The sequence below is a fragment of the Argiope bruennichi genome, chromosome 7 (assembly GCF_947563725.1).
Source record: "Argiope bruennichi chromosome 7, qqArgBrue1.1, whole genome shotgun sequence".
NCBI lineage: Eukaryota > Metazoa > Arthropoda > Arachnida > Araneae > Araneidae > Argiope > Argiope bruennichi.
Window position 1 is genome coordinate 111,905,704 of NC_079157.1, and position 24,210 is coordinate 111,929,913.

Below are 24,210 nucleotides of genomic sequence, written 5' to 3' on the forward strand. Positions count from 1 at the left end.
TCTGCTTTATTTGTTCAAATAAAATAATTTTATGATCCGATAAGCAAAAGTTTCTATTAAAATATATATCACTTGCATTTGACTGCAACTGTGTCTGTATATCAAAACGAAAACTAATTTTAAAAATACATGGAACTTATCAATTTAAGTACATGAAATAGTGTAAACAAATTTTTTTTTTTGTATCTAAATTATATAAATATTATTTAAGTAAGATTTTATTAATTCATTGAAAAATCTTATAAATATATAAATTTAGGGGTTGTTAATCCAGGAATGGACTCCTGATAATTTTTAAATGTTTCATTTGCTTCTAAATTAAAATTAGCTTTATTCTCTTATAACCAAACATAATATTTTAGTGGTGTTTTCAAAGTAAATGTGAGCCAAAAATAAAATTTTTCTGAATAAAATGCTGTCTGCATTTTATATTTTTTCTTCAAGAGGGGATGTTTTACTGAAAGAAAAATGTATCCTTTCCTGATTATAGTTTCTTATTTCAGTTCTAAGTGTTCCAGTTGCTTCTACGCTAAATTATTGATATCGGATTACTTGAATCTAAAAATTGCAGAGGTATTGTATTTTTTTCATTCTGCTGGAATTAATGTCAATATAATTAAGCAATAGTAAATTTATAGCTAACATTTAATTCTCATAATAACGCAACGATTTTAAAAATATTGTTGTTTTTTTAATCAAAAATTTATTAATAACTTTCTTAACTTTTTCACTTATTTTATAGTACATTAAAAAAATATATGAATTATTTTCCGACAAGATATGATACTACAAATAGTAACGATTAGAGCTGTGTGAGAAAACAAAACTTTTGTTGTTTAATAAATTTTGAATTAAAAATATCCATTGTGATTGGAAAGAGAATTGCTTCAAGGCACAGATACATGGAATTAATTTTTATAAATTGGGTTTCTGTAGAAATTTATAAATTTGAATTTGCATGACTAAGGGATTGCAAAATGCAATAATAATAATAATAATAAAAAAATGTTTAGTTATTGCTAGAAATTAGCATTTTTGCATATGAATAAGTGATTATTTTAAAAGGATATGAAAAGTATAAAAAGCTCTAAGAATAAAAATTTACAGGGGAGAATTTTGAATAGATATAATTGTAATAGATGGGAAAAAAGATTTTTTGCTGCATTGTCAAAAGCTGTTGCAGTATAAATAAAAGTAGAAATCTGTAAAGATGGTATTAATGTCCTTTAAAATTTTGTTATGTACAATTCAGAATGATTTTTATTTACTTATATTTTTAATTGAAACTGTTCAGAACAAATTAAATTTGTGAAGAGAGATGTGCTTTGTTACATTTTTTAATAATTTTTTTTTTTTTTTCAAATGTGTCATATAAGATGGGCAGAAGCATCTTCATGAAACTGTTGGAATATCAGCAGGATGTTCTTTCAGTAATTGACTATAAATAAGGTGATTTTTTTAATAGAGTTTATAATTGTTTTTGAAAATATGTTAATCTTTTTTTTAAAAAAAATAGAAAACATGACAAAATTTTAATTTTTATTCCTCTCTGTAAGTGATTAATAATGGGGCTTTATATTCATGTTAGATATTTTAGGTGAAAGGAAAGGACACAAATTTTTTATAAGCTTATATTTTATTAAAATAAATTATTTGTGTTATTTGTCTGAAGTAGGTTTCAACACATTATGATTTCTCGTTGCTATTGTTTAATAATTCTTCTAAAGCGATCATTGATTGATTGATTTGGAAAGCAAGAGGGAGTTATATGTAATGATGTCTCTTAATTTAATTTAAATCTTAATTCCCTTAATTAACTTAATTTAGGTTATTAATTAGGATGAATTTTTATTTTAAATTAACCTATGTTACTTTATGCTAAATTCTTTTTTGATTTCCTGACCTAAATACCACTTTTTAAATTTAACATATACTTTAAAAAAATTGCTGAGATAAGAAATCTCAAATCCTGAGCTAAGGGATAGAAATTTCTAATGCCTGCAGTATTCTTTCAAAGATACCTGAATTCCCTTTTCTAAACTGACATGTATCAAAGAAATCCCTATCAGAATCTATTAGTAAAAACTTTTAAAAGGGGGAAAAAAACTTTTTGTTCTGGTATGAAGAAACACATTCATTTGTAATCTTATACAAAGTAGTCTCCTGTGGTAAAATAAATTGAAATTAAGTTCCCAAAGTCTGTTCCTTTCAGCCATGAATCTGTCAAAATTATACTACATATAAATGTCAGTGTTTTTATTTTTGATAAAAGTAAAATCATTCATTAACTATGTTAAAAACCTACAAAGAGATAATAATAAACTGCCTAATTTTATGATGCCAACATTGAAATTCGGCAACAGTTGGAATATGCTTATAATTTAATACCACTTAAAATTCTCATATATAATATAACAATTTTAATTACAACTTATTGGTCTTATGTATCTAGCTAGCAATGCAAGAATGAGATTCATATTAAGCATTATATTTTTTAAATGTTTTATTTGTTATTTATTAATATCTATCATGAATTATTCTTTAACATTCATTCATAGATAGAGATGATATTCCTGAAGAATATTTTAATTCTGTGATTTCTTCTGTTTTAAAGAGTAAATCAGGATCAAATCCTCCCTGTGTAGTAAGTAAATCAATTTATAATTCTTTTGATTCTTATGTATTAACTAAATACTGAATTGGCAGATTTTTACCTTAATATATGCCATTGGCAAACCGAATCAATAGACTAGCACAATGGGGTTTTTTTTTTATGGGGGGAGTAGATGTGTGATTAATTGCTGGTAGTTATAAACCTGACATATCTGGGATTTTTTTTATAATTAATCGCTATCATTTGGTCAATGCATTTTTTTTTTAATTAAGACTTTGAAGTCCTGTTAATGTGTTTTCTAGAGATAATTTATTTTTCTTTCAAAGTATTTGTTTCTCTTAAAATAATAAAAACTGGAATTTTAATATATTTCCTTTACTGTGTAATAATATAATGGTATTATTATTAAATAGTAAATAAATTTATGAAATGATCATTTCATTGAATGCTTGTCAAATAAAGAAAAAACATCATGAAAAAGGCAAAGACATGCATATTATTTTTTATTCTGTCTTGTAATGTATATTTTAATTTGCTGAAAACACGATTCATCATTCTTTTAATTACAGAATTTTTACGGCAAAACTTAAAATGTAGCTAGTCATCTGTATATATATATATATATGTAATGATATTTTAACTCTAATTTCAATTTAATTAATTTCCAAGATTTTATCTTAATTTAGCCCATAGTAACTTCATTCTAAAATATTCTCTTATTTCATGATCCAATTCCACTTTCGGTTTAATTAATCCCTTTGTAAAAATAATGCGCCATCAAGAACTACGTTTCAAATGAGAGCGATATTTCGGTACCCTTGAACAGGTGTCAAAGGTCATTCCCTCGGTGCGTGGCCGGAAATCCTATGTTATATAAGGCAAGTCATCATCTGTTCGTCCCTTTTTTCGCTCTTCTTACTTTTGCTTTGTGCGACACTGCGTTTACTTGTATATAATCACGCCTGCCACTCAGAATAGAATAAAATGAAATTAAAAATACTAAATCTCTTCACTGCTTCAAACCTGCATTCTACTTCAATCAAAATCTATTGCATATTATTTAGCTGACAGGATTAAAATCTGCAATAATATATATATATATATATATATTAAAAGAGAGGTGCAGATAGTGAATCCAGTTAGCATTTTTGCTTTTGACCCCCAAAGAAACTCTTTTGCTGTGCTTTTGATCCTCTTATATATACATGATTAACAAAGATTTATTGCTTTTGTAAACGAAAAAGTAGCCAACATTTGTAATTAAATTTAATATTACAATTAATTATCTGTATTTAAGTTTTTAGTTCCTATATATCTATCAGCCTTTAATGTCATTATTAGTTATGCATTTTTATTAAATTCAATATTTAACTATCCATCATTTGGGTGTTACGAATTTAGGCCATTTTCTGCTACCAGTTATATCTGGTAGCAGAAATACTACAACTATTTTTAATGACAAATTGTAAGATATAAAAGTAGAATCTTGTGCATTAAATGATTATTTTAATTTTAATTGGTGTGTGCTAATCTGTTAGTGAGCTATATATGAAGTGTTGACTTGGAAGAGTTATATCAGTTGCTTTGAATGAGTGGAAATTTGGAAATTTTTAACTGCATTGCACAATATAAAGAAATTGCATTATAGAATACTGCTTCTGTTTCATCTTATTTGTATTCATTGGATAATAAATGTAATTGTTATTTTTATCAAATAATAAATTGTTGAGTTAATAAATTGCAATCACTTTCTCTCTCTGTTTCCTCATTTGTACATGCAATTTTTCTATTGATTTGCTAATTATTGATTGAGCACTTTTTTTTTTTATATTTAAACTTTTAAGTTTAAATCTTCTTACATTTTGAAAGGCATTGAAATTTTTTATATACACATTTATTTTATGATATCTATATATTAATGCATTATTATATTATAACAACTTTTAAAATACATTTGTAAAACATACCTATAAATTAACTTTGAATCCAAAATCAAAACACACACACTACATTGCTTTTTTTATTCCTTCAATATTGATTCTTTTTTTATTAATAAATAAAAAAATTCTTATTATACATGTTTTTGAAAAATGGAAAAAAAAAAAAATCATGAAATCATTTTGTTTGATTTTTTGAACTACTTTTCTTTTGCAGAAATCTAATGGTATTCAAGGATTTTTTATAAAACGAGACAAAATAACATATGTAGCTCTAAGCAAGAGAGAAATTCCTACTTTAGTTGTTATACAGTTTTTAGACAGGTGAGTTGTTTTTGTATACAATAAATTTTATATTTTAGTTTTAGCATATATAGCAGCCTCTCACATATCTGGCTTCATAGGTAGAAGAATAGGCTATATAACAGTCTGGTCAGCTAGAGTTTTATAATTGCTTACTTTTTGCTCCACCCATACATTAAAAGCATCCTCTCTATAACAAAATTTGCTTTTTAAAAAACTGTCCTGGCCTATAATTACAAGTAAAACATGTTTTAAAAATTTGTTACCAAAAAGTCAATTCAAGAATAAAAATATTTTATGCATTTTAAGGTAAATTTTATTAATTAGATGAAATCTAATTAGATGAAACATAAAATCATATCCAGTGTAAAGGATGAATACATAAATTTTTACAGTAAAAAATTATTAGTTTATATATATAGTTAACTGTCTATTTATTTGCTTGTTTTAATTCTACATTTGAAATTTATTTATTTGCCTCTATAATTCTACACCTCTTGAGAGTTTCAAACAAAATTTGACACACATGTTTCTTAGTATTTAGAAAGATTACAAGCACTATTAAAAAATTGCTGCACCATTTTGAAAAGGATGAAATAGTTGCTACATAATTTAAAATTTTTCCATTATCACTTCTAAACAAATCATTGAAAAAAAATTTTCTACACCATTTTAAAACTCAAAAAATTAGTTCCATGGTGACATCAATTTTATTACCATATTATTTTCTTCTTTGTATTAAACTTATTCCAGTTTAAACACTTTCTTTATAATAATAATTAATTAGGATTGAGATTAATACCTCTTTTAGGTTGAATATAAAAGCTGTAAATTTAAAGGTTTATGTGTTTTGTTTATTTTACAAAGATATAGACAAACAATGGATTTCAAACAATTTGTTATAAAGATGTAGAAAGCCACAAATACAGCAGTTAATATGCAATGTTGGCTGAATTTTTACAAAAACTATTCCTCATTTTATTACAGAATATTTCTATGTTCTTGTCTAAGTAGTATAGTGGCTGGATAATCATGAACCTTGATTAATGGGAGACTGCTATATATAATTAATACTAAAGGTAAAAGCCTAAGAGAACGTGTAATTTTTTTCTTTAATTTTATTGTAGTTTATTTTCTGTCATATTTTTTACTCAAATGTACATAGTTTTATTTAAATTTCTTTTTGACTTTACTTATACAGTTTTTAATTTTTAATGAGAGGTTTAATATTATATGCATATCATGCTGTATTTAATATATTTCTGTAGGAAAGCACCATTATTGCTTGAATGCTTAACAAATGATTTTTTTCAATTACTTTTTAATTGGTTAATTTTGATATTTTTATTTTTCATAGTGCAGTTATGAGTGTTCAACATGTAAATCATATTACACTTTCTTACATATTTCAAAAATGCATATTTTAGTATCTGTTTTCTTTATTGTATATGAAATTGCTATTGTTTGCCTCTTATTTCATTATAATGATGTTTCATTATAACGATGATAATAGAACACAATAAAAAAATCTTTTAACAAAAACAAAAAAAAAATGGAAAATATTGATGGAATTCTGAAGAATAAAAAGTGCTAAAAATTTCAATGATTGCTTCTTCTATCCAGGCTTTATATGGGTGTTTGAGTGATGGTATTTTTTCATCTAAATTAAATTCTAATTAATTTCCTAATTTTTTTCTTAATTCAACCCATATGAAGAACTTTTTTCTAAAATCTTATCTTATTTTCTGATCCATTTCCACTTTTTTTATTTAATTAATTCAACACACACTCTATAAAACTGCTCACTTCAGAATTTTCTTATGCTCAAAGTGAAGGATAAAAATCCCTAATGCTTACAACATTCTTTTAAAGATACGGAAAATTCCCTTGGCTAAAACCGATAGGTTTGAAAAAATCTTTATCAGAACCTCATAGTAAAATCACTGAAGGGATTTACTATGAGATTTGTGAGAAAGAAGAAATGAGATCAAATTTAGATCTCATTTCCTCTTGTGTTGCAATGTAGACTGAAGCATCATTTATGATCGTTTGCTTCTTGTACAAATTATGTCACATGGAACGAAATAAATCGAAGTTAAAATTTCAAAAGTCTCTTCTTCTTGGCGAAACATCTGCTAAAACATGTTTACAATTAAAAGTTGACAGGATAATTATCTGTGTTAAAATTTGTTAATTATCTGTTCTAAAAGTCAGTTCTTTTTAGTCATGAATCTACTAAAATATGCTATATATATATATATATATATATATATATATATATATATATATATATATATATATATATATATAATGTAAAACACATATTTTTTAGCAGTATTGTGGCCAAAGAGAGAGAAAATACTTTGAAATTTTAAAACTTTGCTTTATTCCATCCCGGGATGCATAATATGTAGAAGAAAGAAGCAACAAGATACTACAGCACAACACAAGAGCATTAAAAAAGGATCAAAATATTTTTCTCAAATGATGTTATATGATGAGATTCTGACAGAGATTCTTTGACATGTGTAGACTTAGGAAAGATAATTTAGGGATCTTCAAAAAGAATTAGCTAGCGTTGACATATTTTTATCCCTTCACTTGGAGCATGTGAAAATGCAGATTAAAGCAGTTTTACAGTGCTCGTGTAGCATTAATTCAATAAAAAAGGAGGAATTGGATCAGGAAATAAGAGAACATACTAAAATTAAGTTAGTGTGAATTAAATTAAGATATAAATTAGGAAATTAATTAGGATTTAATTTAGATTGTAAAATAACATTATATATATATATATATATATATATATATATATATATATATATATATATATATATATATATATATATATATAGTTTAATTTCCTAGAAAGAAAATCAGACTAGAAAAATATTAAAAGAAGAGACAATTCCTAGAATTCATATGGAATTAACTTTCCCTGCACAAATTTTTAACATTTTAAATTTTTTTTAATGTATATATGATTTATTCTTTGCTATGATTTGAAGTAGGAATTTTGGAGGAATTAATAATGAAATAATTTCAATCTAACTAATATTATTTTTATATTGCAGTTTTCATTCTTTGTTACGAAATTTTTGTGGTGGTGCAACTGAAGATCACATTACAAAAAATTTGCTTCTGGTTTATGAACTTCTGACAGAATGTGTGGTAATAACAAAAAAAACTTCTTTAACTTATTTAATATATAATAATAATAGAAATTTTAAGCAGTGATATTAAGCATATCATTTGTATATAATATAGTTACTTAGATTTAAAAAATTCATCTGTTAAACTGTCACAAATGAAACATTTTTATGTAATATCATGTTGCTACATTCTATGATCATTCCCTTTGTTGCCTATAGGCATATATATGCATGTATACCCTCAGGCATATACATGTAGTACAAAAATATCATATAGTTTATACGAAGGAATTTGTGTGTGAACTTGTATTTAAATGGACATACATATAAGGAATAACTTATATGAAGCTGGCAAGTGTTATCCTTAGCCTTTTTACTAAATGTTTGCAGTTGGAATACAAACAATTCTGTGAATTTTGAGATTTTAATGCAGTACTATCTTTTTAAGATCCTTTATTCTTTACCAATAAATGTGGTATAAGCTCCACAGTGTAAAACAAATTGAATTAATATGTTAAAACTTAAATATTTTAATATGATGTAAGAACATATATGATATGTATTTATATTTAAATAATAAAAAATTGCATAAATTTTATATTATAATAATTTTTAAATTTTGCATAAATTAATTAATTGCTAGAGACCATAGTCTCGAAACAAGATGCATTCAGATCTATTTGCCATTCTAAGAATGAAAAGAGATACGTAATTACAATTGTGTTAAAAGAGAATGCAAATATAATATGTATAAATTTGTGGCATTTTTTTAAAGTTTTTCATTACATAGAAAGCATACTAGTATGTGTTATGAAAAATATTGGCTGTGTTCTATTATAATATAAAATAAACATAAATTATATGATAATTTTGATGTAGAAAATTAATCTCTCGTTCTGTATTTTTAGTATTTTTCTTAGTTTAAATCTCCCCCTCCGCCCGAAAAATCAATGCTTTATTCAATTGTGATTGAGTAGGGTTGCTGGAGCACTAAAATAATTAGGAAAAAAACAGGAAATTTAAAAATCATCTGTAAAACAGAGATTTTTCTTAAAAATTGCTGAAATGAAGGATATTTTATTATTATTTTTTTAATTTTAAAAGAGGCAATCTCTTAAAATATTGTAAGAGTAAAAGATTGTTGTCATAGTTCTGAAAACAAAATAGCACTATTCTTGACTGCTAAATTACAGAAGCTCATCTCTTTTCTATTTACCCCCCCCCCCCCACACACACACACTTTTTTTTTCTGCATAGAGCAGTCCAATTTCTAAGATTGAGAAAAATTGGAATGGTGATTACAAGCTATTTGAATGCTAGTGGAATTATTGAAACTGAAAATATAGAATTTTTAAGAGAATGTTTCATGCGTGTTAAGAATACTGCAAAAATGTTATTTTGTGTTTTGTTTTATCAAAGTCCTTAATTTTGTTTCACTTTAAATTAGAGAACATGAAGTTAGTGATCAATATCTCCCCCCCCCTTGATATGCGAATTTTGTCTTACTAAATTCTAGGCAATAAATAAAGAAATTTTTCTTTTCTCTTCATAAATATAATTCTGTATAACTAAAATTCTGTATAAATAAATATTCTGTTCATAAACTAAAAGTTTTGCATAGAAATTAGGGCCAAAAAATTGTTTTGCAACCCCTAAGTTCTGGTATTTTTAACATGATCTATATTACTAGTTTCAAAAAGAAAAAAATATGAATAAAAATTTTATGCATACTTCCTTTTCCTATTTTTAAACTGTTTATATCCACATGGACTAAAGTTTAATAGATTGGAAAGATCGTTAAATAAAAATAAAGAAGCCGATTAATTTATTGGCAACATTATGTAAAAATCATCAACTTTAGTGAATCAATACATAAAAATTTATGAATAAAAATGAGCAGCTGTAGTGTTTAGTGTTGCATGTGTCTTAATTCTTTTGAACGTATTTTATTATAATTTTTATTTTGGAAGCAAGGTATGTGAATACATTTCTTTTGTCTTCATTTCATCTTTTAAAATAAACTCAGTTATTTTCTAGCATTATATTTTCTTTCTGAAAATATTCATAAAAGTGAAAATCCATTTGACCATTAGGATTAGACATGTGAAATCTGGCTGTTGTTCGTTATTTGGATTGTAGATTTCTTTAAATGTGATTAATTATTGTTGGAAAGTTTTAATACTTTGCTCTTCAAAGAAAATGTTTATCATGTAACATATTTTTATAGTAATCGACCAATTTACTAAATGATTGTCAGCTATCTTGCCAAAGTATAAAATAGGCCACTTCTTAGATTTTGAATTATATTTTATCCAATAAACATAAGCTTTATTATTTCGATTCATTTTTTAACAAACCTTGTTGATTAAATCTTTTATTAATCTGGAGTTCCTCTAGTCTGACGTCTGCCACATAGCTGAGAGTATAAAAAAGACAACCAGTATAACGTATTAAAAAAAGCTATGATGTATTGGCTTTTATTCATATGAATATTATAATTGAAATATTCAAAAGCATACTAGATAAAATCCAATATTAATTTTTTCAGAAGCAAATGATATTTTAAGTAATATGGTTGAAAAACTAAATCATAAATTCTTCTTTCACCAAATATGTCTAAAATGCAGATGATAAATTTTAATATTTTGCCAGCTAATACAATTTTTTGGTGTGTGCTTGAAAAAAATTAAAATCTTTTTAGTAATATATTTTGAAACAAACCTGTTTGCATTTTATTTTTACAATATTTATTACCTTAATGTTGTTTATTTGAATTAAATGCTGAATCATGCAATAACAATAAAGCCATGAACTCCAGTGTTTCAAAGTGCAATATTTGTTGTTTTTTGTCAAATTAATTAAAGGAGTTTTAAAACATTAACTTTAATGATAAGGATGATAATGATGATCTTTACTTTCCAGCTTGTCGAGAGAATTTTTTTCATATCATTTACTTTTATTTTGTGAACTTTGCTATGTTTATTAATAATTTCTGTGTAAGATTTTCATTTATGAATATAAATTTATGGGTTATAATAAAATGTAATTCATTTTTACAATTTATCTAATCTCATTAGTATAACATATTTACTACGATTTTTTATTTTAATGTACAATGTTTTTCCTTTCTTTATATCTACTAAATTTAAATTAATCTTTATTTCTTGAATTTTGAACTGTTATTGAAATGTAAAGCAAATGATTTTTAATGCATATTCTTAAATTTGCTATTAAACCATAGATGATTTTTTCAAAAAATACTTATATTTAAAAAAAATGTTAAAATGAAATTTTTTTTGTACAGGATAATGGATTTATGAAAACTACAAACACAGAACAAATAAGGCACACAGTGTTTGCCGATCCTGTAGTCACAAAATCAAATCCAAAGTATGAGGTTAAGAAACCTGGACCAGTACGAGTAAATTTCAATTTTATGCATGCTTTTCCTATGTTAATTCCATTTCAAATACATTTATAAAAGCAGATCATTTTTTTTAACCAAGTCTCAAAATGTAAAATTATATGTAAAATGATGTATCTTATGCATGTTCATAAATACATGTATCTTAATTTTCAATCTGAAAGAAATAAATTTATATGTTGATTAATAATGTTTTATTTATTTTGTATATAATAGCTCTAATTACTATTTTTCCTAATCAGATAAATTCTTGGAAGCTTTATTAAAATCATGCTACAACAGGGTGGCAAATAATCAGGTTATCAAGAAAAATTTGTGGAATTTTATCAATCTGAAAAAATTAGGCTAAAATCAGGAAAATTCGTAAAAGTATCTAAAAAATGTGAACAAAAGCATTTAGTGTCAAGCATGTATGGGATTTGCAGTTTAATATAATATAGCCTTTACTGTGTAACATAATATAACTTGTATTGAAAAGAATGCTTTTAATGCTTCTTAGAATTCTTACAGAGCTTTAAAAGCAACATATTTTGTTAAAATTTCCAGTATTTTTGCCATTTAAGAAATGTTAATACTGAAGACGGAAAAAGAAAAAAAAGCAGAAAATCAATGTTTTAATCGTTTTTTTTAGAATGTTCATTCCATTTATATAAAATAAATAAATTTTATATATATTCTAATGTTAAATCATAAAAATGTATTTATTTATGCAATTTGTACACATGCAGTGATTTTGAATAAGTGGAAAGCCAGAAAACTAATATAAGTAATAACTGTAAGTCAGGGAAAAGTCGCAAATTTTCGACAGGAAAAAGTCAGGGAATTTTTTTTTCTTATATTCTATAGCCACCCTGAACAGCTGATAATTTATTTTTGTTTAATTTCTGGTTTATATTTTTCAAAATTAGGGGCTTTTCTCTTTATTCTTATGTATGGGTTACATTATATATGTATTAATTAGGTAAGGTATTAGATTTTGAAAAAGGGCGTGGAAAGGAGATGAATCCATATTATATATATATATGAAAATAAAATTTTCACCAAAAATGTGTGTGTGTGTTTTTTTATTGAATATTGTTTTTATCTTTACAAATGCTAATCATAATTATTTAAATAATTTATTGTTTTATTCTTTCTCATTTTCTTTTGTATTTCTATTTTGTGCATTTTAAGTATTCCTTTAAATTACTTAGCTGGGAGACCTTTAAAGATTTTATTATATGTTGCTAACACTTGTGAGGTGCTGTCATATCTCTATTATTTAAAGATTTATTATGCTCTATGTAACCATTATTATTTGATTGCTATAATGTGCAGCCACTTTCTGAGATAATATATTGTGCAAGACATTTTTTGTTACAAAAATTTTGCATTATATAGGGATTAATTTTATATTTAAAAAATAGAATGGAATAAAAATGTTTTGCTTTTAGTTTTATTTAACATTTCTTTTGCATGTATTTATGAGAATTTTTCCCTCATATATTTAGTTTGGCTTGGAAAAAGTGTTGGTTCCTAATTCAGCTGCCGAAAGGCCACTAGTGAAATCTCGATCTCAGCAGGTGATACTGATTTAACTCCTTTTTTTATACCTGTGCTTCATCATTTAATAGATGTTTCATTTTTGAAAACTTTAAAAATATGTATTTGAAATTTGTATTTTTAGTTACTTAGTGTTTAGCTAAAAATAATTAAGAAGTTGATTTTTTAATATAGCATTAGATCTATTTACTTCAAATTATTATTTTTTGTTTGTATGTTATACTAAATATGATTGCTTGCTTGATATCCTCTGAAAGATATCTCAAAAGGTTATAAGATGAAATTACTCTTTCTTATATCATAAATAAAAGAATTTTCATTTCTATTTCTTTGCTTTGTAAAATGATTTATGACTTCAATTGATTAAATGTATATTGATTTTTATCCGCTTTTTTATTCTAATGTCAACATTATAGAGGTTTATTGCAGTTTATTGGCCATTGGCTGGGACCTTTAGCTGCATTTGTGGGAAAGTTTTGATGAGATGAATGAAACTCCATGGAGTGCAGAAAGACATGTAATATAAAAAGCAGAAATTAGTTAATTGTAAAATGACTAAAATGAAAATAAAAAATTTAATATAGGAAAATTTTAAAAAGGAATAAATAAGACTTGTGATATAAGTGACAAGATTTACTATAAAAATGATAAATTAATTGATAAATGTTAGGGAGAGTTGCTAAAAATTGATTTATCGAGGCTTTTGGAGACAAACAAAAGTAAAACTTAGGCTAGGATCGAATCTAAGGTAGAAAAGTTAGAATGATGGTGACAAACCAACCGCACCAAAAAGACTTCAGGAGAAACTAGCAAAACAAGTTACAAGAGGAAATGGATAGATGCTAATGTTTTCTCATATCACTTATAATAAGTCACTATCTAAATGCTTTTGACTTTCTCCTCATTGTTTCTTTTTCTTTTAGTTTTATTTTTAAAACATTCTTTTAGAAGAATAGATTATAAGCTGCTTCATTTTAAATTAACTAATTGAATTTTAATAGCAACCGTTTAAATTTATTAAAATTGACTATATTTTATAGCTAAATATTATAAACATGTAAATTTTCTTAGCATAAAAAAGAGTTTGTGTGTATATATATATAGATTATGAATGTAATAAAATAATAACTTAAGTTTTAGTAGTTAATTTAATGTGGCTAAAATTTGGAAAAAAGAAAAATAGAATATTAACTAATATTATCATTTTTATTATATATGATTTAGCACTTTTATATGTAATTTTTTCTTTAAAAATCCCAGTGGTTCTTTCCATACACTATACTCAAATATATTTCCAATCCATTTGTTTATAGTAATACCTCTGATGTACAGCAATTTACACAAATTAGAAGTTGGTTTCTTTCTTCTGCCTAATTTTAGGTGTTGCCATTTTAGGATATGCTACAATTGCAGAATTATAAAATAATTCAGATATATATGAAAGTTATATTCTTTAATTCATACTTTAAAACAAAATGCAAAAACAAAGTTCTTGCTTCTGATTACGAGTTTAATTACTTAAAATTCATTTTACCAATATGCAGAGTTAACTCTAACAGTTTGTTTGTTCCTTCTATTATGCCACTCATCTGTATTTCTTGTCAGTTATAATTCTTCTATTTCAAATTCTGTAGGCTTCTTCGGAATTTTATTTTCATTCGAGCATAGTCAGATTTGAATGATTAATTTCTTTTTTAAGGTGTTTCTAAATTATTCACCAGATTCTTTAGTTATGGGTATGAAATGGCCACAAACAGTTTAGAGACAAATCAAAAAGGAAATTAATAAACTTTGGCCTTGGAATGATCAGATAAAAGATGAATTAAAACAATTTCAAGAGACTGAACATATGTTGCATCAAGGTGGTGTGTGCATGACATTTTCTTGATGAAACATTCATAGAACTGTGGATCGATAGAGATCACCTCCATGTTCTTCCAATTTCATACCACTTGACTTTTTTTTTGAGGATATATGAAGAACCAAGTTTATACTTCAGAGGTTTGCAATATTGAATAAATATCAAATCAGATACTACAGGAACAACTATTGTAATTTTACAAACACCTAACAATGCCTGGATGAAATTTGAGAACAGACGTAATATACTCCAAGCACTTAATGTTATTCAGCTTGAATTATATTAATATAAAACAATATTTGAATTACTAAATAAAATTCAGGAAGCCGTTTCTTACCTCATATACTGTATTATTTGAAGCCATTCTTTATCAAATTATTATTTTATGCACACCCATAGAGTCATCAGGCTTAACTCATTAGGTTATGTCAGATTTTCTACTTTCTCTTTCTCTCTCTCTCTCTTTTGTATGAAATTTACAGTTTTCTTTTACAAGTGTGAGTGTAAGTTTTTATTTGTGTTGTTATTCAGATTTCATCCCTACTTTACCAAATAGAATTTTCCTGACTTGAGAAAACAATTGCCCATTCTATATCTGTAGGATTATTTTTTTATTTGAGTTCACAATTCACTTCTCAATGTATATGATTGTTTTGCAAAAAAAAAAAAAAAAAAAAAAAAAAAGTGCATATTTTAGCATTTTTAAAATTTACTTTTCTATTCTTGAGATCAATTAATGTTTTCATGTATTATATCTACAATACTTTTGATATTTCAAGCAATTTTTGTATAACCTTATTCATTTTATTATTTAATTCCTGGTGTTTTATTTTTGGCAGAATTCATTATTTTATAAAGTTTTTTTTAAACCTATGCCTGTATCATGTTTGAAAAAGTGTTTTTTTTTTTCAATTTATGGTTTTTGATTCTTGATGAAATATTAATAAAATTTTGTAGAATAATAAGAAATTTCTCAAAATTACACTGTTTATTTACTGAAAATGTCTCAACTTCGACTGTAATAATTAAATCCGAATAAACTCATAATTTAAGAGAATGCAACTTCTGTGATTAGCATTTAAATGCTATGAAGCAAAGCAATCTCAATTTAATAGTGATATTCTGGTATTATTACAAGGTATTTCTTATTTATAAGAATTTTTTCTTAAATTAATTAGGTATAATCTTTTGAAATTTATTTATTTGTCTTTCATAGCTTATTAAAACTGCTGAAGTATTTGTTGATGTCTTTGAAAAGTTAACAGCACATTTTAACAAAGAAGTAAGTCATAAATATTATACTTCATTTGCATTAAAGTGCTGATATGGAATTCAAAATTTTATTTGTTAAAAATTTGTTTAATTACTGTGAAATTTTTTTATTCAAAGTTTTTTATTGACTTACAAAATAACAAATCTGTGTTATTTGTTAGAATCAATATTTATATAATATTATATAAATTATGAGTATGATTTTTAATGTAGTAATTATTAATACTTCTGATGCATGGTTAATAATAATTAGTTCATAAAAACATTTTCCTGAAATTATCATTATCAGAAACTAGATTGTTGTAATCTAACTTGAAGCTAATAAAAAAAAAAAAAAAAAAAATACTGTGCACAAATTTAAAGGCAAGTACAGGTTCTGAAATGAATTGATTTTGGGATCAGAAGTATCTGGACATTTTGTGTAGAGATAGAGTGTACAGATTATATATATATATTTGTCAGAAAGATGGAGTGAAATGCCTTTGGACTTTAACCATCTAAAGAATATGTTCAAACACACATTTTACAACGAAGATTCACTCATGAGGATATTCAAATAATCAATTTAAATTGAAGAAGAAAAAATATAATTCGAACCATTCTCTTATTTCGTTTGCTATGTAGATTACTTAAATGCATTTCATAAAAATGACATGTGTATTTAGAAAGATAAAGTTTTTTGTTCCAAGAATTCTACACCACATATAACATCCAAAGTTTTCAACTTTTAATGCAAAACTTAATAATTTTCTTGCAAGCTTTATAATAGAATTCAAAATAAATACTTTAAATAAACTAGAAAAATAAATATGTACAGTAAAAAAAAAAAAAAAAAAAATTAATGTGTGCAAGAAAATAACATCATATTTCTCTTTTATAAATTTTAGCTAGATATTTAGGCAACTTATATAAAAATTCGAATTTAATGCCATTAAGATTCATGAAAAGAGTAGTATTGTAATGAACTGAATTCCACTTGCTTTCTGAGAGAATATAAATGGTCGGTATTTTTCCATAAATTAATTTTTTCTAAACTTGCATCTTCAACTTGTTATATTGTATAAATGTTAGAAATATTTCACTGTATGCTCATAAATTAAATTTATAGTTTAAATTGCAATAAATTGGATATCATAAACAAAAAAAGTTATTACATTATTCATATTTTTTGGCAAATATTTGAATTATAATGTTATTTGATGTATATATTATATAATTAAAAATGACACAGTATTTTATGTTTTGCTTTTCCTCAACATTTATGTTTTCAGTAAACCAATTTTGCCTGATTTTTGTTTTGTGGATAACGGATCATGAAATATGAATAATGTAATAAATATTGATGTGTAATTATGATGCTTTGTTTATTGCACGGAACTTGCATTGCTTCAAACAGGACATTAATATAACTAAACTGAACAGTATAAAGATTAGTTTATTGCAATTTAAATTCTGAATTTAATTTCTAAATATTTAAGGATATTTTGCAAATTTCTTAAGTGAAATAACTTATTAATATTTAAAGTTTTTTTTTTTTTTTCTTATGTGGAAAATTTGTTCATCTAGTTTCTTCCATAGAGCAGTTGAAATTTAAGTTCAGTAATCTTTCTAAATTTAACTAGAATTTTTATAAACTGTCTTAAATTTGTGACTTCAAATTTATGAGTGAAAAACATTCTTTGTTTTGTACATGCATAGCTCTTAATTGCAAATATCCATATTACCTCAAATGTTTGAATTATTTACCTCAAATTTTAATATGATGCTTTGTTCTCATATTGTCATATATTTTGTAAGTTTTGCATTGTTTGGTTGAAAATGTTGCATATTATTAACAAAAAAAAATGTATTTTTAAAAACAATGTCTTTATGAATATATGTTTCCTTTTTATAAAAATATTTATAAGTATTGCATATAACGAATAAAAATTGATCAAAAGTTGCACTTTATTGTCTGGGAAATGGGGTAAATCCAAATTCTGTTTTTATTCATAATTTTCTGATTAATCCCTAAATGCACTTATGAGGGAATCTATTCTATAAAATGTCACTTCAAGCTTATTCTTTACATAGTCAAAGAATAATTTGTCCAACTTTCTGAAAAAATATATAAACACAAAAGTGTCTGACTACTTATAATAATGCAGTGCAGAAGTGGCTAATTAGAATGATAACTGTAACTTCACAAAGCCTTAGTTATTTCCTTGTAAAGAATTAAGTAATACATGTTGCAACTTAAATGCTCAGCTTAGTGATGTAAATTTTATATAAAATATACTAGATCTATTATAATAGGATACCAGATAAATAACTGTTCCATTAAAAACTGCAATGTGTAATCCTAATGAATTGTTCATTCATTGATTGGCAATTTTTCATCCCATCCAAATTTTCATTGAAGATTTGAGCACACATTTGCGGTATTTTAGAATTATCCTGTATATTCATATGCTATTGAATTACTACAATAAAATTACAAATTGGCCTTTTGTGATTTTAGTCAGTATTTATTAAGAATCTTTTGATGGCATCTGCAAAATATTTATTACATGATAATACATATTATTTTTTATTTGTATTCATAATTAATTTCTCATTATAGATTAAAACTGATAAAATTCTTTTTATTTAGGGACAAATTCAAATATTTCATTTGTATGGTTGTATCCAACTGAAGAGTTTTATCAATCATAGCCACCAACTCTTGGTTAGTTTAGAAGATAGTTTAAAGCAAGAAACACTTAAAGGTAAGTAAATAAATACTTTGTTAAAGAAATCAAAAGCTTCCATATAATTTTGGAAATTTTATCTTTTGAATTTTTTAGAAAGATTATAAAAACAATAGATTGCACTTATTATAATATTGTATTTAACATTATATTTTTGTTGATTTATACTGTTATATTAGCACCTTTATTATTATCAAAATTAACATTTATATGCATGAAGATTTGGAATTTTCTTTCGTTACTATTTATTGCTGACATTTTTTCAATGATTAATAACAAAAAGTAGTCAATGTCTTTTTTTTACAGGAGGGGGGGGGGCATTATAAACTTGTTATTGTAAATAAAAATGAATAATGCAAAAATTTTCTTATAACTTTTTCAAATTTAGTCTGTCAATTCTATGAGAAATGTATGATTTCAAAATGTATCCTGTGTGTAATAACATTATCTATTTCAAAAACGTTCATCTTTGAATTTCAAAAAAAATTAAGATATTTGAAAATAATATGATAAGTGCTTTAATTCTTTTTCAAAAAAATTGAATTAGGTATTTTGGATTAATTTACTTTCATTAATACTGATTATGCAATTTGAGAATGGAAAATCTGTGATTAATTCTTCTTCTATTATATCTTTATTTTATACTTATAAGAGAGTCATTTTATAACTGTTCATAAACATTATATGTTTTTTCATAATATATCTGTTTCTATGAATTTTATTTTTATATCTGAAGATATGTACGTCTGTTCTTAAAATAAAATTAGTTACAATTTTTAAAAACACTTTCTAAACACTGTTCTAAAATGTTTCCAAATTCTCTATTTGAAATATTAAAATAGTTCTGCAAATATTGAAATAAGGCATTATCACAGAAAACACATTCCATCTGTATAATAATGAAACAAGTAACAGGAAATGAAAGTTTTATAAATAAATATGTCTTTTAGCATGTCAGTTATGTAAATTCATCTTCAGAAATCAAGAAAGCTGCTCATTTCAAGTAAACATGAGGCAGTTTAGTTTGAGTGTTAAAAATCAGAGTTGGTTTCCTTATTTGTGTATAATTAAGAATTTTAATGAAATCATCATATGTTTAAACTCTTTTTTTATATATGAAATTCCATATTTGTTTTCAAAAGCTGTTGGCATTTTGTAATAAGGATTTTACTCTATTTCTGTACTTTCTGCTTACTTTTTTTGTTTGCTTCAGGTCTGTATTTTGATCATAGTGAATTTGATACCTGTGTAGATTATAAAAATTTTGAAAAGAACAGATCATTTATTGCCCGTCCTTCTCAAGGAGAAGTAAGTAATCTATTAAACTATTTGAGCATTATTACAATAAAATTAAATAAAAAGTTTCTATACAAGAAGCCATTAATCTTTTCTTTTATTATTAATAAGGTTTGCAATTTTAATTTCTTCTTTTATTAAAGTATTTATTTTAAATGAATGCATTAATACTTTTTGTAAATCATTGTCACTTTTATAAAATGAGAGATGATTAAAAAATTGATTTGAATTTTTTGTTAGTGTAATATTTTTAAGTTTCCAATAAATTTATACTATTTTTTATTTGAATTTTAACAGGTTCAAATTAAACATGTTTGAATTCAAAATATTTATGCAAACATTAATAATAGATATTAATATTAACTTAGCATATATTATGATGGAAGACAAGTTTTTCTGTGCAGATTTAGTAATAGTCTCTATTTAAGCTTCTGTTAGTACTTTAAATTTGAAATCTTTTAATCTCTTGAGTCCTGTGTCTAAAAGAATATAAGTTGATTTTGAAACATAACAGTTTATCCAATTCTTAATGTTAATAATTATTAAGAAAATTGTAAAAGTGAACTTACTTATTAAAAATTGGTATCTTTTGTCTAAGTTTCCAATATAAATCCTTTCTTAGAATTGCATATATATATATATATATATATATAACCAATCTTAAGTAAGAAAAAGTTTGAAAACGAAACTAAAATGAAAACGAAACAAAACAGTTTCGAAATCGCAACTAAAATTTAGAACCTATTTAAACTAAAACCAAAAAAGAACTTCATAGTATTTAGAGAGCGCAATTGCAGCTACTTCTAAAACACAGATGAATTGATACAAAAGTATTAGAATCAAGTTAATAGGAAAAACAAAACAAAAAACAAATAAAAATTAAACCAAAAAAATATAAAAAAAGAATTCGGCCTGAAGACTTTTTCAAGGGTCACCCTCAGGCAGGGATTCAAAGAAAGGGATTTTTTCTGTGAGGAAATACAGACATTGTCTAATAATGATTCCTCGTGACCCGAAAATCCCCTGAAATTATGCTCAAGAGATATACCATTTTAACAGAAAGGAAATACAAAACAACAAATTAGAAGAAATTAACCACAACAAAGTAAAAATACAATAACAAAAATAACAATAAAAACAAAAAATAGCACTAAAATTAAAAATTAAAAACGAAAAGGCTATTACATACCATCAACAGTCAAGGAAACTTTAAACTATCGATTGTGATTCCCTGTTTTTAAAAAACTAACGGTAAATTATGTAAACAGATGTAGGCTCCCAGCGCCATCTATTGAGTGCACTTTTATATATGACGAATATTTAAATGAAAATATCATTCCTAAAAATAACTGGCTTCAGTTATGTAATTTTAATATTACTGAAAATTACGTGTTTAATGGTATTAATTTTTATAAACAAGTCAAGGGCATTCCAATGGGAACAGCTTTCTCAAGTGCTTTAGCTAATATTTTCCTGCATTACTATGAGAAAAAAATAATTAAATATAATTTAATAAACAGGTGGAGATATATTGATGACCTACTTTTGATTAACTTCGACAATAGTAATATTATTACTAATTGCTATCCAAAAGATTTAATTCTTAAAGATACAAATAAAAATCAACTTGAGGCTACCTTTCTGGATTTAAAAATCGAAATTGCTAATGATAAAACAATAGTTGGTATATACGATAAAAGGGATGATTTCAACTTTAAAATAACAAAACTATGTAACTACCATTCCAATCTAAACTCTAAAATTTTCAAAAATTTAATTTTCTCACAAGTTAACAGGATCAAAAGGGTTTGCAATAATAAAAATTCTTATATTGAAGCATCAAACAACCTCCTTAAAAATTTAATTAAAAATGAATTTCCTAGAAATTACTGTAATGCCAATTTTTTAATTAAACAAGGTATGGTTTGGGATTAATCCTTTGGCTTAAATAAAAATAGAACTTTCCTTGCATATTGGATCACTCAATAGATGTCGCTGGGAGCCTACATCTGTTTACATAATTTACCGTTGGTTTTTTAAAAACAGGGAATCACAATCGATAGTTTAAAGTTTCCTTGACTGTTGATGGTATGTACTGGCCTTTTCGTTTTTAATTTTTAATTTTAGTGCTATTTTTTGTTTTTATTGTTATTTTTGTTATTGTATTTTTACTTTGTTGTGGTTAATTTCTTCTAATTTGTTGTTTTGTATTTCCTTTCTGTTAAAATGGTATATCTCTTGAGCATAATTTCAGGGGATTTTCGGGTCACGAGGAGTCGTTATTAGACAATGTCTGTATTTCCTCATAGAAAAAATCCCTTTCTTTGAATCCCTGCCTGAGGGTGACCCTTGAAAAAGTCTTCAGGCCGGATTCTTTTTTTATATTTTTTATAATTTTTTTGGTTTAATTTTTATTTGTTTTTTTGTTTTTCCTATTAACTTGATTCTAATACTTTTGTATATATATATATATATATATCTGTGTGTGTTTGTATGTAATGATATTTTAATATATAATTTAATCCAAATTAATTCCCTAAATTTTTTCCTAATTCAGCCTATGTCAAAGTCATTCTAAAATATTCTCTTATTTCCTGATCTCATTCCACTTTTTAATTTAACTGAAACTGTGTAAAAATTACTGTGACATCAGTTGCCTTTGTCAAGGTCAGCACGAGTATTGAATTGACACATGGCCAGAAATCCCATGTTATATAAGATTTATATTTTATTTGATCATTTGTATTGTCTCTTCCTTAATTCTGCTTTTGTTCCGCACTGTTGTGGACGTGTTCTGTCCGCGCCCGCTTGTAAATAAATTGCCTTCCCGGGATGGATTAAAATGTATTTAAAAATGTAAAATGTCTCTTCTGTGTTTTCGAACCTGCATTCTGCTTCACATAAAATATGCTTACATATATATATATATATTGGATTGAATTTTTTTAAAAAGAATACTTAAGTTATTTTCTATATTGTATGTAAATAAAATTTTAAATTGCATGCTTCTTTCCATAATAATTTATTATTTCATAAGATATATTTTTAATGTGTGCTATATTTTTATATTAACTTTTTTAATACTAATTTTGTATTTTTTATGGATTTAAACTTTTTTTTTTTTAATTATTTCTTTTCTTTCATTTTAGATTAAAGCTATGAGTTATACTTTGGAAAATCCTGTTCTTTTACCTTTTAGATTAACTGCAAATATACTAGGATCTGAACAAAATAGGTATCCATTAATTTCTTTATTCCTGAAATCTGATCTGTATGTTATTACTCAAAAGAAATGAATCATCTGTAATTCTTTTTTCAATGATAAAGTAGGAAATGATTTAATTAATCATTTCAGTTGTCTTGTATGTGATGTGATAATAATTATTGTCATTTTTTTATGAATTTTCATTCTGTTATGATATATTATTAAGTATTGATTTCGTTTATACTGTAGGGATTGTGATTTGATTTTGAAGTTAAACTGCAATTTACCTACAGATGTAGAAGCTCTGAATATTAGTCTGCATATACCGGTTTCGTCAGCAACTAGAAAGTAAGAACGCTTTATCTTTTCTTTGTGATATTCTTACAATAAAATAGCTATTTTTTTGGGGGGGAGGGGAGCTTTTGCTGTTGCAGGAAAACATTGCCTTTGACCTTTTTTTTTTCTTTTTCCCCTGTAACATTTTAAATGTTTTGCAGAAAAATGTTTTAAAAATTTATTAATTTATTTCAATTGAATTTCTATCAGTATGGCTTAATGAAGTGGTCAAAATTTATAGTTATCATAATTAAAATGTGTTCAAGAACTTTTCTTATTATTTTGAAAATTTGAGGATTTTATTTTTCCAGCTGATTAAAATGTCTTACACTTGTTTATGCTGACATTCCAATTAGAAATCATCTAAATAGTGTTGGATGGTTTTCTATGTAAAGGAATAATGATTAAAAATGTATATATTTAGATGAGAAGCAGAAAAAAAAAATCAAAAGGCATGACGGAATTCATATCTACCACAATAATGTTAATCTTTGCAACTTTTCCTTGTTTTGAAAATGTTTTGCTTGAGTTAGTTAATT

General features: G+C 25.0%; 1 protein-coding gene across 2 annotated transcripts in view; it reads left to right on the forward strand.

The window, feature by feature from the left end:
* Positions 1 to 112: 112 nt before the first annotated feature.
* LOC129975961 (AP-4 complex subunit mu-1-like) overlaps positions 113 to 24,210 on the forward strand; it is a 28,374-nt gene continuing 4,276 nt past the window's right edge. Inside the window, exons 1-11 of one of the 2 annotated variants that reach the window (XM_056089269.1) lie at positions 113 to 470; positions 2,559 to 2,644; positions 4,769 to 4,875; positions 7,929 to 8,025; positions 11,311 to 11,427; positions 12,921 to 12,992; positions 16,050 to 16,115; positions 18,738 to 18,852; positions 20,048 to 20,142; positions 23,280 to 23,365; positions 23,585 to 23,683. In XM_056089269.1, the coding sequence (XP_055945244.1) occupies positions 413 to 470; positions 2,559 to 2,644; positions 4,769 to 4,875; positions 7,929 to 8,025; positions 11,311 to 11,427; positions 12,921 to 12,992; positions 16,050 to 16,115; positions 18,738 to 18,852; positions 20,048 to 20,142; positions 23,280 to 23,365; positions 23,585 to 23,683 (998 nt within the window). In that variant the 5' untranslated portion in view covers positions 113 to 412. The remainder of the gene's footprint in view (positions 471 to 2,558; positions 2,645 to 4,768; positions 4,876 to 7,928; positions 8,026 to 11,310; positions 11,428 to 12,920; positions 12,993 to 16,049; positions 16,116 to 18,737; positions 18,853 to 20,047; positions 20,143 to 23,279; positions 23,366 to 23,584; positions 23,684 to 24,210) is intronic. The other variant, XM_056089270.1, reaches the window with a different exon arrangement.